The following is an 18,355-nucleotide window of genomic DNA, read 5'->3' on the forward strand; positions in this document are numbered from 1 at the left end:
CCTCACCAATTCGCCCCCCAGCCGCCGGCGAAGGTGGGGACAGTAGCAGGCAGTTGCAGCAGACACGACACACGCCCATCCTCCTCCAGTTCGCCCGCCGCGGCGCCGCCCCTCTTTCCCTTCTCGGACCACTCCAGCTCCAGCTCGCCAGCCACCTTCTCGGAGCTCTCGAAGCACTCCACTTCGGCCGACACTTTCAGACCTTCTCCAGTTCGCCGATGCGACTCTGCGTGCTGCGGCTGCTGCCCATCTCCATCTCCGACGCACTACTCTTTGCGACCCTGTTCCTCATTGGATTTGGAGGCTTGGCATTATATGCTGTAAGTGACAGCAGCTTTGCTGAAGCTCTTTGGCTTTGTTGGACATTTGTGGCAGATTCAGGAAATCATGTCGCCGCCATGGAGAATTTTTGATGGAGAATTTTTCGAAAATTAGATGTTAATTGAATCATAGCTTGATGATGTAATTGAATAATCTATTCATCATCTATAATTCATGAAGTTTTGATGGAGAATTTTTCGAAAATTAGATGTTAATTTTGTGATTTTTTTTTATTTAAAAATAGTAGATCCATGGATCTGGACCCGTGGATCCGCGGATCTGGCGGATCTGGATCTGGATCCAAAAATTTTAGATCCGCGGATCTGGATCCGGATCTGGATCTGATATATGAAAACGGATCTGGATCTGGTATTGACCAGACCCGGTCCAGATCCGGCCCGTTGCCATCCCTACTCAACACTAACACTAATACACCAACTTTTTTGTTTCAAAGGCCATACCCTATGTACCATATATACTGCAACAACAAATAAAAATCAAAATCAAAATCAAATTCATAACTTCCCCATTCATCTTGCTCTTACTCCTCCTGTAATTGCAAGACATACACAAGAACTACCTTCCTCAACAATTCTCCATATCACCAAAACGAGACACCCCTCATCTAAGGATTTATTTTTTATAGATAAAGATATCAACTTTACTTTGTATGTACATGAATTACATGATCTGTTTTTACAATGAGAACATAGAAGCAATATCCGAAACTGTATAAATCGAACTTGAGTATTGAGTCATGGTTGGGTTGGTGTTGAGTCAGGGCGGCAATGGTGGCGGTTGTCAGCTGCTGTTGTCTGCCGGAGTCAGACTTGAGGGGCTGATGGCGGCGGTGGCGCGAGAGAGATAGGGGCAGAGGGAGGCCAGGGCACGGCGGCTCCGCTGCTGCTGTCCGGCCGAGGATGGAGAGTGAGACGGGGAAGAGAGCGGAGAGGTGACTAAGCTCGGCGGCGGCGGCCTTCCGGCTATGTGGTCGTCGGGAATCGACGGGCAGGAGGCCGCAATTTGGGGATCTAAGATTTACTGAGGGAGAAGAAGCAATCGAAGAGAGAGAGATAGAGAGAGGTGGAGGAGAGAGGGAGTCAAGGGCTGTGAGGCGGCTTACCGCCGTTTCTCCGGCGAGCTTCCGCGGCGACGGATTTCTGAGGGAGGAGGGACGGATTTTAGAGTTTGGGCTTAATTTGGGCCGAAATTATTAAAAGTTTTGGGCTTCAGATTTTAATTATGTTTGGGCCACTCCATTTTAATTAAGCTCTTGGGCCTGAATTATTTTAAAGAATGTGGGTTGCCCTATTTATTTTAGTTGGGTGAATCTGCATTTAATTATTTTGGGCAGTCGATATTTTAATTAATTAGACTATTATTACTTTAATAAATTATTTAAAAGATAATTTACATAATACTATTATATTATTATTATGTGCATATTTTAAGTAAATTACGAATTATATGTTTAAGCATGTCATGAAATTGCATTAGCATTTTGCAATAAATGTATTTATGATTTAAAATTGGCTTTTAATAAATCTAATTAGTGAAGAAAATTGAGTAGAGATATTGTTGGTGTCCTTGACTCAAGAAAGTTAGTTTTCAATCTTTTTAATTAAATTTTGAAACCCGGCATGACGAATCATAGAATGTTAAGCATTTTCCTTAAGATATTAAGTTAGCTTCACGAGACCTATTAAGAATAGAATTTCTTGTAGGCTTTGTGGATCAGGAGGATTACCGTTGCTATTCTGATTCAGAGTTATGATTAAACGATAGGCTTTGCCTATACAGGTGGCCTTACTTTTCAAATGTATAAAGTATGATTGAGTTATTAAGCTTTAAATGTTTCAATAAATGCAAATTGTTTATTCAATAAAATGCAAATTGTTTATCCAATAAAATATTTTGTGCACTCTGCTCTGTTTAAGGCTCGTATAAGTTAATTGATCGATGTTCTTTCTTGACCTAACACGTTATTTAGAATTGTGTACACCTATTAGCTGACCTGGTGGGTTAATCTCCATCAGGCACTAATCGTGTATTATAAGGGTGCTCGACAAGATGTGTTCCAGAGCATTGGGTCCCAAATGGGAACTTGGCTAGGTTACGTCCTCAGTTCAAGTAAGTAGGAGAAAAGGATCCGTCGGTGGCTAAAAGGTCTAGGATCACAGCGAGTAACGGAAAGGGAGTGTGACATGTGCGCACAAATGAAAGAAATTATTTAAACATGCTTAGAAGTTCTTTCAATTTAAAACCTTCTAAGTTATGTCAATTATGATTGGATAAACTGTCTTTACAAAAATACGAAATGTTTCAGAAAATGCATGCCCACTGAGTACATTAGTATTTAGCCCAAAAATACTTTCAGATGTTTTCAGGTTGGCTGGCTAGTGCTGACGGGACTGAGTTGAGGCTATGGTTCAACTTCTTATTTAGACTTCCGCTGTAGCAATAACTCTTATTTGTTTTCTGTTTTCTCAACTTAAGACTTTCATGTTAGATTTAGAATGACATCTCTGATTGAGCTTAAACACTTAACTTCTAGTTTTATGCTAATGAATACTGGTTATCAAAAGCATGAAACAAAACTTGTGATCCAAAGGGGGCCTAGCCCGACTTGTTACCATCTATTCGGTTTCAACAAGGATTTTCCCTTGTGTTATTTCCATGAATTGGTTGCACCTTGATTGTATTTATTCATTCAAGAATCGGGATGTGACAAATATAATATTTTAAGGTCTAGATGAAATGATGCTTTCCTATATTCAAAAGTCAAGTGTCGTCTTTCGAGCTCTAGATGACGATCTGGTCTTATATTAATTATTATCTTGAATTTATAGATGAGATGGTGCTTAGATGAAAAAGGGGTCTGAAACTAATTCTTATCCATCATTGTAAAAAATTAATAAATATTATTTATATGCAATTGATAACAAATGTGCCACATCAATTTCTCCAACACACCCTCCATAATTAACCCTTATCATAAAGTTGACAGGGATTGCCCCAAATTTAAGCCAAAAGTCGATCAATCGATTAACTATTTCCAGCAATTAAATGAGGGGAAAGTTCGGACTCGCATTAGGGATTGTAAAGCCGATGACAAGAGATGGAGAAATTTTGAGAAATGGAGTATCCTCAAGAAATTGAGAGTGGTAATTATATTACGCCTATTATCTATTTTGTTTATATTTATTCAGTTTTGCCATTTTTTTATTTTGGTATTTTTAGTTTTTAGAAAAATAGGCCAATTATTTTAGTTTTTACAAAAATAGGCCAATTATTTTAGTTTTTGGTATTTTTAGGCCACATGTGTACCCAATCAGGCTATTTTGGGCCACATTTTGACCCAAAAAAAAGACCTATAAATGCTGAATTGAGCTCAAATGTGGCCTAAAAATGTCAAAAACTAAAATAATTAGCCTATTTTTGCAAGTCCGAAAAATAGTGGCCATTGCATGAATTATAGACATTCTTAGATGAGAAGTTGTTGAATTGTTATTTAAGCATATGATAAAGGGAAAAGGAAAATAGATCTGGTGATGCAATCATAATGCTGAACTTTACTGATACATATTGTTGAATGATTGCAACCTCATTATTCCTCTTAATGTGTAATCTTCTTTTGAATAAATCTTGGCTAGTATGGCTACAAAAGATTGGAACCTGGCCCATTTTCGGAAGAAATAGGTCTGGGCCGTGCAACATCTTCCTCACCGACGTCTCTCGCTGCATTCTGAAGATCCGTCCACGATCATCCCTAGCTCCATCCTCTGTTGTAGGCGATTATTTGTATGTCCGATTCATAACTGAAATTCTTCTTCTCTATGTGAACTAAAAATTGGATTGTTGTGTCTGCAGTTTAAGATTTGTAATGTCAAATTCATTGATTAGTAAATGAACTTATTTGTGCTTCTGTATTTGGTAATGTAGGTTTCACTTCTTTTTTACATTAAAGTAGTCATTGCATATTATGTCCATGATGATCTTTTAGAGTTGCAAAGAATATTCACAATAATCTAAAGATTTGGTGCAATGCTTGCAACATATATATGATGAATATGAATCCAACAAAGCTTAGGATTTGGGAATTTTGAAATCATTATGCTTTTCCAGATGCTACCGATACTTCCCTATATATTTGTGACTCAATTTTGCTGAGTGATCTACTCTCGCTCATTATAATAACTTTTAAGACAGATTTTTATTGAGTATACATCTAATATAAATGTTGAAATGGTGTAGATTCATCAATCATAGGCCATGCTCGATCTTTGATTTACTTCAAATGTCTTACAATGACTAATTGCATGACTCATATTTTGTACTGCAAAGATATTTTTATGAAGCTCTTTCAGTATCAAACAAATATTTATAAGCTACAATAAACTACAATGACGCTTTCAATAGACAAGAAAGGAAAATAATGATGCGAACTCTTGAAGAAATGTAATAAATCTGAATTGAAAGTTTTGGCTAAAAGTGACTCATGCTGCTGTTATGAGTTTAAATTTATTTAAGGCCATTATCTTAGAGCTATTTGCAAAAATAGGCCAATTATTTTAGTTTTTGGTATTTTTAGACCACATGTGTACCCAATCAGGCTACTTTGGGCCACATTTTGACCCCAAAAAATGGCCTTCTTTAGTATTATCCCCAATTAGAAAATGCCAAAACTAACACATATATTAGGCTACTGCAGCAACAACTTGCGTCGAGGGTTGTACTACTACTACTACTAGTTGCAATGCAGCATGTCACATAATACTAAAAAGATTGAAAAATCAATCAATCATACTAGTGATTTTTGATTTTCTTTGTCAACAAGCTCAACATGCTCATCATCAATTCTGATCTTGGTCTTGTACTGATATCCACGCGCCGCCCAAATAAAGTATCCGAAATTCAAGACGCCCAAGCCGGCGATCAAGAAATACAAGTTCTCGAGCCTTCCCTGGTTAATATCTTTGGTCAACCAATCGGGATGGGCGCGCGTGGCAGTTGTGTGGTGCACGATGTTCACCAACGCCGCACTTATATAGCTCGCCCCCGCCATTGTGCACGAGAACAACGAGTTTGCCAAACTAGTCATATTTTCCGGGAATTCTTTATTATAAAACTCAATCTGTCCAATGATATTGAATGCCTCGGCGAACCCCATCAGCATCAGCTGCGGGGCCAGCCAGAAGACCGTTAGGGTAGTGGTCCCGCCTGGTCCAGCGTGAGCTAGGGCAGAGGCCCTTCTCATCCGCTCGACCAGGCCGGACACTACTATCAAGAGGATGGAGAACACGAGCCCGATCCCCATCCTCTGGAGCAAGGTGATGCCACCTTCCACCTTGGTGACCTTCTTCACGGACGGCACCACCACCCGGTCGTACACGGGGATCCATAGCGCCACCGTGATCATCGAGATGACCCCGAGCGACCCGCCCGGGATCTGAAAGTTGGGACCGAGGTGGCGGTCCATTGTCAAGGCTTGAGACAAGATGAATGTGCTCTGTTGTACAATGGCGGTAAAACAGATAATCCCGGAAGCCCAAATCGGGATGATTTTGAATAGGCATTTGGTTTCTTCCACTTTTTGGACGCTGCATAGCCTCCACGGGTTGGAGTTGGATCCATCCACCCCAACCCCAAAAAATGGCCTATAAATGCTGAATTGAGCTCAAATGTGGCCTAAAAATGTCAAAAACTAAAATAATTGACCTATTTTTGCAAGTCCGAAAAATAGTGGTCATTGCGTGAATTATAGACATTCTTAGATGAGAAGTTGTTGAATTGTTATTTAAGCATATGATCAAGGGAAAAGGAAAATAGATATGGTGATGCAATCATAATGCTGAACTTTACTGATACATATTGTTGAATGATTGCAACCTCATTATTCCTCTTAAAGTGTAATCTTCTTTTGAATAAATCTTGGCTAGTATGGCTACAATAGATTGGAACCTGGCCCATTTTCGGAAGAAATAGGTCCGGCCCGCGCAACATCTTCCTCACCTACATCTCTCGCTGCATTCTGAAGATCCGTCCACGATCATCCCTCCATCCTCTGTTGTAGGCGATTATTTGTATGTCCGATTCATAACTGAAATTCTTCTTCTCTATGCGAACTGAAAATTGGATTGTTGTGTCTACAGTTTAAGATTTGTAATGTCAAATTCATTGATTAGTATATGAACTTATTTGTGCTTCTGTATTTAGTAATGTAGGTTTCACTTATTTTTTACATTAAAGTAGTCATTGCATATTATGCCCATGATGATCTTTTAGAGTTGCAAAGAATATTCACAATAATCTAAAGATTTGGTGCAATGCTTGCAACATATATATGATGAATATGAATCCAACAAAGCTTAAGATTTGAGAATTTTGAAATCATTATGCTTTTCCAGATGCTACCTATACTTCCCTATATATTTGTGACTCAATTTTGCTGAGTGATCTACTCTCGCTCATTATAATAACTTTTATGACGGAACTTTGTTGAGTATACATCTAATATAAATGTTGAAATGGTGTAGATTCATCAATCATAGGCCCTGCTCGAACTTTGATTTACTTCAAAGGTCTTACAATGACTAATTGCATGTCTCATATTTTGAACTGCAAAGATATTTTTATGAAGCTCTTTCAGTATCAAACAAATATTTATAAGCTACAATAAACTACAATGACGCTTTCAATAGACAAGAAAGGAAAATAATGATTTGAACTCTTGAAGAAATGTAATAAATCTGAATTGAAAGTTGTGGCTATAAGTGACCCATGCTATTGTTATGAGTTTAAATTTATTTAAGGCCATTATCTTAGGGCTATTTGCAAAAATAGGCCAATTATTTTAGTTTATGGTATTTTTAGGCCATATGTGTACCCAATCAAGCTATTTTGGGCCACATTTTACCCCAAATGGCCTATAAATGCTGAATTGAGCTCAAATGTGGCCTAAAAATGTAAAAAATTAAAATAATTGGCCTATTTTTGCAAGTCCGGAAAATAGTGGCCATTGCAAAAGATAGATATGTACCATATCTTCCCAAAAATAAATAGATTATGTATGGCTTAAATATAGATATATATATATATATATATATATATATATATATATATATATATATAGGGTAGGGTTAATATAAAAATCCCTCTTAAGATGAAAACTAGGAACCAATTTAAAGCCATTGATTTAAATAAAATAGAGGGCTGAGATTAAACTACATATGCACAATTTCGATTGCATAGATGCACAGTTTCAATTGCATAGATGCATAATTTCGATTTGCTTGAGTATTTTGCATCGTTGGTTTCAATTGCATAAATTGCATATTTTTTAAGTGCACAGTAAAATATAATAGATGCACGGTTTCTTTTGTTGACTAAATCCTAACCATTAGATCTAATATTTAAAAGGTCAAGATTAGGTTCCTAGTTCTCATTTTAACAGAGGTTTTTATTAGAACCTCTTCCTATATATATATATATATATATATATATATATATATATATATATATATATATATATATATATATATATAGGGTCAGCTTCTATGGAGATCACTTCTTATATAGAGAATGAAGACCAAATCAAGGTCATTCATCTCAATCCAATCAATGATCCAGATTATTTCCTGATTTGATTTTTCATGTAATTAAATATTGATTAATTACATTTATTTAATCCAAAAGGGCAAAAACGTCCACTCAAATCCACGAATTATGGCATCTGGTTGAACAAATCCCGAAAATTACTCTCTTCCAATTCTGGGACCTGATCCGTCAATGAACATAATAGGTGAACATTAGTATGTTCATTTGTTTTCCTACGAACATATTGATGAACATTAGTATGTTCATTTATTTTTCTACGAACATTATCATGTTCATTTATTTTTCAACGAACACAGTACAAAAAAATCGATAAATATTTATTTTTTTTCTACGAACACACTACAAACATGACAATGAACATTATCATGTTCATTATATTTTTCCACGAACACAGTACAAAAATATCGATGAACACATGGAAAAAATCGATGAACAAGGGCGATAGGCGGCGTCCTCACCAGAGGAGCAAGGGCGGCGACGGTGATGTAAGATCTGAAAAAGGGAGGCGGCGGCTGGGCGGATTTGCGGTCGTTGCTGCCGCCGGTCGAAGTACAGATGGGTGCATGAACTAGCGGAGCAGAGGAGGAGGCGCCCACGACGATTCGGGAGGCAGAGCAGAGGAGGAGGCGGCGGAGCAACAGGAGGAGAGATGGAGGCGATTGAGAAGGTGGCGGGGAGGGAGGCGGCGGAGCAGTAGGAGAGATGGAGGGGATTGGGGAGGCGGCGGGGAGGGGGGAGAGTGATTGAGAGAGAGAGAGAGATAGAGAGACAGCGTGAATTGAGAGAGAGTGAGTGAGATTAGGGTTAAATAGAAAATGACATGCTTAACCTTTTGATTATAAAATAAATGAAAATTAATAAATTTAATCAATTAAATTACCACCATTAGATTAAGTTAGATCAAGGAACCAGATTTGGTCTTCATTCTCTATATAAGAAGTGGTCTCCATAAAACTCTATCATATATATATATATATATATATATATATATATATATATATATATTAAAGTTCAAATGTGCAATTCATGAATTGGTTAGAAGTTTGTGTATATATAAGTCAATAATCCTAATATTAATTATTCATAAAAAAATGAATCAACTCACCTAATATTTATTAAAATTCGTATCGAACAAGGGTATGCACACTATTCTCCAAGTATAATTTAATTTGTGAAATAATATCTATATAATATATATAAGAGGAGTCCCCTCCCCCCTAATTTTTTTCTCTCTTCTTCCATCAATTTAATTTTTTAATTTAAACATCATCAAATTTGATTCATAAAAAAAATACTTATTCAATATACATCTTAAATTTAAGTTAATGACAATATCTTTAATATGATATAAAAATCATCAAAAATGAATTTTTAAAATAAATAAATCATGAAAAAAAATTAATTTAAAATATTTTATTTTCTCTCTTTTTATTTATTCGTGTATGCAAAACTTATTTATTTATTATGACGTGTATGTGTAGTTTTTATTATCAACTAATTTAAAATTTTTTAATAACTATAACTATAATTACATTTATACAAAGTTCAATATACATTACAACAAACACGCGATTTAGCGGTAGGAAATAGCGACGGCGGAGAGGCCGTCGGTAACTACCGATGGAACGGCGACGGCAATTCAGGCGACCCGCCTTTTCTCAGTCACCGACCAATTACCGACGACAGTTAGCGGCGGCGACGCCGTCGGTAACTATATTATGAACATTATCCATTTAATTTTATAACATTACCGACGGCATTTTTAACGTCGCTAACTAGTGACGGTAAATGCCGTCGGTAATGTTCTAATATTAGGGTGTATAGACACTTTTTTCCCACTTTGCGCCGCACACACCCTGTCCCCCCCCCCCTCCCACCCCTACGCTGCTGCTGCTTCTCCGGTCGCCACCCGTCGCCGCCGCCGTCCAGCCGTCGTGCCCAAGTATTTCTCTCTCTCTCTCTCTCTCTCTCTCTCTCTCTTATTTTAATTATATTTATAATTATTTAATTTCACTAATTTTTTTCGTAGTTCGACGACCCCGTTACGCTACCTTCTGTTGGATTTGTATACTGAAAGCAAGAACCTTTTATGCTTGTATACAATGATTCCTATGTTCACTGTTTAATCTCCTATTTGATTGTGTTCATGATTGCATATGTATGTTCCTTATCTCTATATAAGTAGATTATATGGTGTGTTGTAGATCACAGAAGGCCATATAATTGGAATAACCTTAAGAGATATAAAATAATCACAACCGAGATGACTTTAGGACGAGTCATTGGTTTAGGTTGCAGTATAGATGGAAGCAGTTTGTCTTGACTACTTGTCTATACTGATACGTCATAACGTATTGATACGACCACAGTGACTGGGATTTATATATGAAATGTGTAATTAGTTTAATCAATTAGTTTAAGTTGTTTGTTAGAATAATTTATATATGTTGGACTGGGATTTATATATGTTGGACTCTGGAAGAAGGAGGACTGGGATTGAGATCTTTCACCCTCATGAACAAAAGCTTTTTGATGAAACTGGCGTGGAATGTGATCAAAGGAGGCGACATTGCTTCGGATGTTCTGCGCTCAAGATATTTAACCCCACATGGTCATGCTAGGAAAAATATTGCTAACTCTTCCATATGGCTTGGTTTAAAGCATGAGATTACTGATCTGGTGAGCAACTCTTACTCTGCTGTTGGTAATGGTCGTTCGACCTTATTCTGGACGGATAACTGGCTCGGCTACAGGCTTTGTGACAGAATGGGTATTCCGAGATTTCTGTGGGAGGCGCTCAATCACTCGGTTGCAGATTATTTCTTTGAAGGGGTTTGGCACTTCACGGAGAGTTTTGTTCAGAATTTTTCGGATATCGTCGGTGACATTCTTCTTCTTCAGATGCAACACAACGCTGATAATCGTTTATGGCAACATTCTCTCAGAGGTAACGTCACTTCGGCCCTTGCTTTTGCGAACATTTCTCATCGTTACCCGCAGGTTTTTTGGGGTTTGTGGCTTTGGGATTCTGCAATCTCGGTGCGCAGATCCCTGACTTGTTGGCACCTAATTCATGGTAGGCTGCCAACGGTTGATTGCTTACGGCGACAAGGTCTCACTACACCTAACGTCTGCTCGATCTGCTGGAACGAGGCTGAATCCATCGATCACCTTTTTTGGCAATGCCAGCGGGTGGCTCCGATTTGGCGAACCCTTCTCTCTTGGTTTGGAAAAGAAGAGCTCATGAGCTGTCAGGACATTATCTCGTTCTTGGTTCTTGCTTGGAACTCCAATTTCAGCACCCTTTTGCATAAACTTTGGAAGATTGGAATCATCACTTTGATTTGGATTATCTGGACGAGTAGGAATAATGCGGTTTTTGAAGACCAGGAGTTTTGTGCGGTTAAAGTGATGAAAGTTGTCAAGACGGCCTATAAGGAGACGGATAACTTTCGGAAACTTGGCTTCATGAGTAATGTTTGGAGCGATTATCTCACTCTTCGCAGCCTCGGGGTGAAGTCTAGGCCTGCTCCTCCTCCGGATTTCCTTTCGGTCTATTGGTGGCCACCGGACATCGGCTGGATCAAGGTTAACACCGACGGTTCGGCTTCTGCAGCTCCGGGGCTTATCTCGGCTGGGGGTGTGTTTAGAGACCATCGTGCTTTTGTGTGCGGTTGTTTTCATATTAAAGGTGGTTCTGGGTTTGCCTTTGAAGCGGAACTTCTAGCTGTCATAACAGCGATTGCCATTGCACATGGTCGTGGTTGGCGCCGGATTTGGCTTGAAGCGGATTCGACTTACGTGGTGGGACTTCTCCAACAACGCAGCATGGAGGTACCTTGGCGTTTTCGAGCTTACTGGATTAATACTCTTAGTCGTCTTGAGGACATGGTGTTCAAGGTTTCACACATTTATCGGGAAGGGAACGCAGCCGCTGATATCATGGCTCATCCGTCTCGCCAAGAAGGTTGGTGGACGCAGGAAATCGCGGAAATCAAAGATGTTGTTCGAGTGGATATGTCTTCTCATAGTCACACTCGTCGTGTCTAGGTGTCTTCGGTTTTTTGGTGGGTTGTGGCGAGTTCTTTCTCGCTTGTTATTGTTGTTTTCTGGTTTTGTTTTGTTCGAGCTTGGCAGCTTGGGGGCGATGGTTAGGCCGGAGCTCCTGAAGCTGTCCTCTGCTCTTTTTTTTCTCGTGTTGGTCGGTTGTTTCGTGCACTCTTTTTCCTATATAGGGTTTTCCCGCAAGGGTTTTCCTATATAGGTTTTAACGAGGCTCTGCCCTTAGCTTGCTCTTCTGTGCATTCAAGGGTTCTTTTTTACCTTTTTTTATATAAAACCGATATTTAATTAATAATTTATATATGTTGGATAATTTTGTTAAATTAAATGTTATGTGCTATGTGTTTATGAAATGTTATGTTATTATATATTGTGGGATAGATTTAATCAATTTCTTAAGGATCTTCTCCCTTTGGGATAGAAATTGATTATTTCTTAAGAATCTTCTCCCAACAAATGATTGTGTTTAATTTAATTACCATGGTTTTTATTGATTTTATTTGTATTGTATTATTGCTTCGACACTGGGGGGCCGGGTAGACCTAGTATAAGCTTAGTAAATTAGGACCACTATGGTCACTATAGCTACTGGTAGAGTCGAGCACTTGGTAGTTAGGATAGTGGGGTTATGCTGTTGAAATTTTGTTAGATTTCAAGTAATTTTTTATATTTTATTTATTTTTTTCAATTAGAATTTGCAAGAATGAGTGATAGTCGTATGTGGATGTACGCGAGATACAATGATCGTACTGCATTTGAAACGAGACTTGAGACTTTCCTTGAGTTCGCGAGAAATCAAACGGCGTACACAGATGGAGAAGGTAACATTAGGTGCCCGTGTAAGAAGTGCAAGAATCAAGCGTATTTAGATGTACATACGGTCAGAAAACATGTTAGTAGGCGTGGATTTGTCCTAAATTACACAAATTGGGTTTCTCACGGGGAAGCACCGCTGTATATGCTAACAGAACATGCTATAATGGATGAGGATGATGGATCATACAATAACTACGAAAGGATGGTGCATGACCATGCTGAACCTAGTAATTACCAAGATCCTCCAAATCTGGAGCAGCCGCCCAATAATGACGCTCAGCAGATTTATAACATGTTGGATGCAGCGGATACTCCATTATACGCAGGATGTGACACGTACACACAATTAAGCTGGATGACTTAATTCATGAGCATAAAGGCTGAAAGCCACATGTCAGAGAAGACTTACAATCAGATGTCTTCGATGATGAAAGCTGCTTTACCGCAGGGTAACAACTGTCCAGAAGACTTCTATAGTACGAAAAAAAATCTGCACGGTTTGGGTTTGCCAGTAGAGAAGATTGATTGCTGTGTTAATAACTGCATGTTGTATTGGGGGAAAACTAGTGAGCTACATAGTTGTATGTTCTGTGACCAATCACAATATTAGGAAAACTTGCGTGCATCTGGAGGCCGCTGAAAGAAACAGGTGCCCGCCAAACAGATGCACTATTTTCCCTTGACGCCCCGATTGCAGAGATTGTTTGCATCTCCCGCAACTACTGAAAATATGCGTTGGCATGCGACCTCAACAGACAATGGGATCATGCGCCACCCGGTCGACTCTCCGGCATGGAAACACTTGAATTCATTATTTCTTGGATTCGCCGAGGAGATCAGAAATATGAGATTGGGCCTCTCTACAGATGGTTTTGCCCCATTTACACAATCAGGGCGTCAATATTGGTGGTCAGCATGCAAAGTCAACGCAAGATATCAAATGTTGAAGTATCTACTGCATCATCTACAACAACATTAGATCAACCATTTCAAGAAGAAGTGGTTACTATTATGTCTACCCACACAAATGTAGGCATTGACCAACCACTTCTTCTTCATCCCCTCGGTGGAATCGTTGAGATTGAAGATGACGATGAACCAGAAGACGAGGATCCCCTGTTGACATCTGACGACTAGGGATGGCAATCTACTCGCGGGTAACAGATATCCGTGAAAACCCGAACCTATTAGGGTGGGTTTGGATACCATTTGATATCCATGGATAGTTTCGTGGTTGCAATTCACTATCCATTTAGTTCATGGGTATGGATTTGGATACATACTATCCATACCCGCGAAACATACCCGTGAAAAATACCCGTCAATTACCCGTCAATTATCCATGAATTACCCGTCAAATAACCACAAAAAATTGAATATATATTTTGAGATTATCGGCTAGCATATTATATCTTAAAATAGGCCCAAACAGAAACTGAACTAAGGCCCAAATTCTAATAGTCTAATTTAAATTTGAATTTTGTTGAGCAATTATAGAATTTTGTTGGATTTTATATTTTAGTTGATGAATTTGAATTTAAACATTGTTCTTTGTGGATTTCAACATATGGATTTAAACTATGTTATTTGTGTTGATTTTTTTTCTATTAAATTTGTTGTAAATTTATATTTAAATTTTATTTCATGAGTATCCGGCGGATAGTAGGTGGCGGATATCCGGCGGATAGTAGGTGGCGGGTATCCGGCGAATAGCGGGTGACGGATACCCGCCGGATAGCGGGTGCGGGTTTGTGGATACCCAACGGGTAGCTGGTATCCGCGGGTAGCGGGTTTGGATACCATTTGATATCCATGGATAGTTTCGTAGTTAAAAATCAATATCCATTTAGTTCGTGGGTATGAGTATGGATAGTCACTATCTGTACCCGTCGTACTCGATTGCCATCCCTATTGACTTTGAGAATATATTCGTTATGTTTGTTAGTTAATGTGAATGTTATGTTTGGCTATATATTTGTTAATGTATTTGTATGCAACAAGTATCATGTTTAGCCGTAGAGGTTTCTTGGGATTTGGGAGGCGATCTACTCAAAATGCGCCGGAAGATACAGGAGACACATCTGATGGATCCGGGCCGCATATTTTTGGGACTCCCGAGACTCCCCATGTCTCTGCTAGTAGTTCACGGGCTAGAAGGCCTAGGGGCCCTACAACTGCCGTGATCAGAGCCCGCTCGGCTAAGGACGCATGAAGGATTATATTTCAGAGGGATCCTACAATTGGGTAAATATTTTAATTTAAATTATTATTTCTCGTATAGCATGATTAATTGATAAAATTACTTTTACACAATGTGTTGTTGGAGCCAGTAGGCCTGTCCAAAGCTTGCACGCAAGCATTTAAGATGTTTGATAACTCAAGCGGGTACACATGGAGGTTGACGCCCCCGACGATGAATGATGCGTATTTTGGTGAATTACTAGTTTGTGAAGAAAGAGCAAAACACCGAAAAATATTATTTGAGTTTCCTTAAAAAAATGGACTAACATAACTTTCGGCATCATTAATCTATTATTTCTTCCTGAATAATTGTTGCACAGGATGCTCAATATGCTATTTATTGGAAATAACTATAGAACTCTTCGTAGTTAATAATGACATATCTATCGCCTCAAAAAAAAAAAAAAAATTGACATACCTATTATTACACGTGAGTACTACTAATATAATAAGGTGGATATTGTTAATCTTGTTCATGATAAAGAAAATCAAGAATACTGATGACAGACTTGAATGGGGGTTCAATTAATATGAACTTTAGATACCCTATTAAAAATATTAAGGCTTTTATTTTTCAAACTACTAAGTTTCTTTTTTAATGCAGAAAAGTTGGTGGTGGTTGTTGCATGAAATTACTATTCCCAGTCGAGTTGGTTTGGTGTCTACTTAAATGCTGCATGCAAGAATTCAAAAACCATATGGCTGCAAGGTAAAATTCAAATTTAAATTTTCTATTTGAATCTTTATATTATACATATATTTTCAAACTGCTGTAGGAACATAATAAGTTTGCACCTGCGGCGACAATAAATATATACTCATAATATACACACCTAAATCGAATTGTTTATTTAATATGCACTTATTGGGCACATAGCTATATTTAAAATTGAAATTTAAGAAATTTATAATGTACTTATATATATGGCTAATAATTAAATTTAAATACCTATCACCGATAGGGATGACAATCGAGTAACGAACTAAATGAATAGTGATTTTTAACTACGAAACTATCCATGGATATCAAATGGTATCCAAACCCTCTACCCGCGGATACCGGCTACCCATCGGGTATCCACAAACCCGCACCCGCTATCCGGCGGGTATCCGTCACCCGCTATTCGCCGGATACCCGCCACCTACTATCCGCCGGATACTCATGAAATAAAATTTAAATATAAATTTACAACAAATTTAATAGAAAAAAAAATCAACACAAATAACATAGTTTAAATCCATATGTTGAAATCCATAAAGAACAATATTTAAATTCAAATTCATCAACTAAAATATAAAATTCTGTCAAATTCTATAATTGCTCAACAAAATTCAAATTTAAATTAGACTATTAGAATCTGAGCCTTAGTTCAGTTTCTGTTTGGGCCTATTTTAAGATATAATATGCTAGCCGATAATCTCAAAATATATATTCAAAGCCCATATTTTATGGAATTTTTTGTGGATATTTGGCGGGTAATTCATAGATAATTGACGGGTAATTGGCGGGTATTTTTCGCGGGTAAATGAGTTTCGTGGGTATGGATAGTAAGTATCCAAACCCATACCCACGAACTAAATGGATAGTGAATTGCAACCACGAAACTATCCATGGATATCAAATGGTATCCAAACCCACCCTAATAGGTTCGGGTTTTCACGGATATCCGTTACCCGCAAGTAGATTGCCATCCCTAATCACCGAGATTAGTTGTTGAAGGGAGTATATATATGCTTATCAGTTTATGTGAGCTTTTGTATACTGGCCAAGTTCGAGAACTAATAAAATTAAACATACTCATATAAACTATATATATATGAAATCAAATTAATTTTCTTGCACAAATATTTGATTCTATTTAATTTAAGTCTATTCAAATCTGATGATTAATTATAAGAAAAATAAGTGAAAAGATTTCTCTTGACTTTTAAAAAAAAAAGAGAACTTGTATCTACTTGGTACATGCTGAAATTAAATAAGAGCAATACAGTAAAAAATTAAATTCGGTTAAAATGGTGAATTTTTACGTACCGTTTAACTCTTAAGAACGTGGCAGGAAAAAAAAAGGCAGTTTTACACGACGAGTAAAATTAAAGAAGGAAAAAAGTGGACGCACTATGAATTTTCACTTGGAATGAACCTTATAAAAATCAATTTCTTGTTTAATAAACTATATATCAATGACCTATATACATAACTCTACGTCGAATATATATCCAAGTGACTTTATTTTTGAATGGGATTAAGCATCCATAATTTTTTGCGTCATCTTACAAAAAAATATTGTAATATTATTAATTAAACACGACTTTTACTTTAAAAAATTATATACCATAAATTTGGATCTAATCCTAATATTAATGAATTATCAATTAATAAAAATGAAATTAAATGATAAAAAATAATTATATACATTATTAAATGACGATTTTATATAAAAAAAGGAAAGAAAAAACCTAAAAAAAAAACCCTTGAAAGCACAGAAGGAGCAGACTAAGGGCCGAACCTCATTAAAACCTTTTCACTGAAAACCCAGAGGGAAAAACCGTGAAAATGAAAAAGAGTACTCGTCTAAACACAAAACGAAAGTAGGGAAGAGCGGAAGGGAAAGTTTCCGGAACTCCGGCGTAACCATCGTCCCCAAACTATCCCGGCTCTCACCCCACGAAAAAAACTAAACGGGCGGTTAGAACCAAACAGCCACACATCAGCCCCAACTACCGTTTCTGACGCAGATGGCTATGCGAATCCATGTCAAGACGAACCGCAGCCCTAATCTCCTCAATCTCGTGCGGCCACCACCCTTCCGAACGTTGTTGGTTAGCCATTAAATCGGCCGCCTTGTTTCCTTCTCTAAAGATGTGAGAAACCTGCAGCGAGAAATCATCTAACATCTTTAAAATCCTATTCCACGCCGCCTTAAAACGCCAAGGCACATTCAAAGAACGAGAATTAAGAATGAGTATCACGTAGGTGGAATCGGCTTCAATCCAAAGTCTGTGCCATCCACGATTGTGAGCAATTTGAATCGCCGAGATAACTGCCAGTAGCTCTGCTTCAAAGGCAAAACCCGAGCCACCTTTGAAGTGAAAACAACCACGCACCACATTCCAGTTATCTCTAAACACCCCACCTGCAGCAATAATGCCCGGAGTTCCCGTCGCTGAACCATCAGTATTCACTTTGATCCACGGGGCCACCGGTGGCCACCAATGTACCTCCACAAACTCCGGAGGAGGAGCACTCCTGGTATTAACACCCACTGCCCGGAGAATCAGATAATCCGACCAAGAATTC

At 38.0% G+C, this 18,355-nt stretch overlaps 1 protein-coding gene across 1 annotated transcript; it reads right to left on the reverse strand.

Moving 5' to 3' along the window:
* Positions 1-4,970: 4,970 nt before the first annotated feature.
* LOC130994940 (protein NRT1/ PTR FAMILY 2.13-like) lies at positions 4,971-5,958 on the reverse strand. Its single transcript, XM_057920125.1, has one exon. The coding sequence runs from the start codon at positions 5,798-5,800 to the stop codon at positions 5,123-5,125; it is 678 nt and encodes a 225-aa protein (XP_057776108.1). The 5' UTR covers positions 5,801-5,958; the 3' UTR covers positions 4,971-5,122.
* Between the last annotated feature and the right edge of the window lie 12,397 nt (positions 5,959-18,355).

Source organism: Salvia miltiorrhiza, chromosome 7 (assembly GCF_028751815.1).
Source record: "Salvia miltiorrhiza cultivar Shanhuang (shh) chromosome 7, IMPLAD_Smil_shh, whole genome shotgun sequence".
Classification (NCBI taxonomy): domain Eukaryota; kingdom Viridiplantae; phylum Streptophyta; class Magnoliopsida; order Lamiales; family Lamiaceae; genus Salvia; species Salvia miltiorrhiza.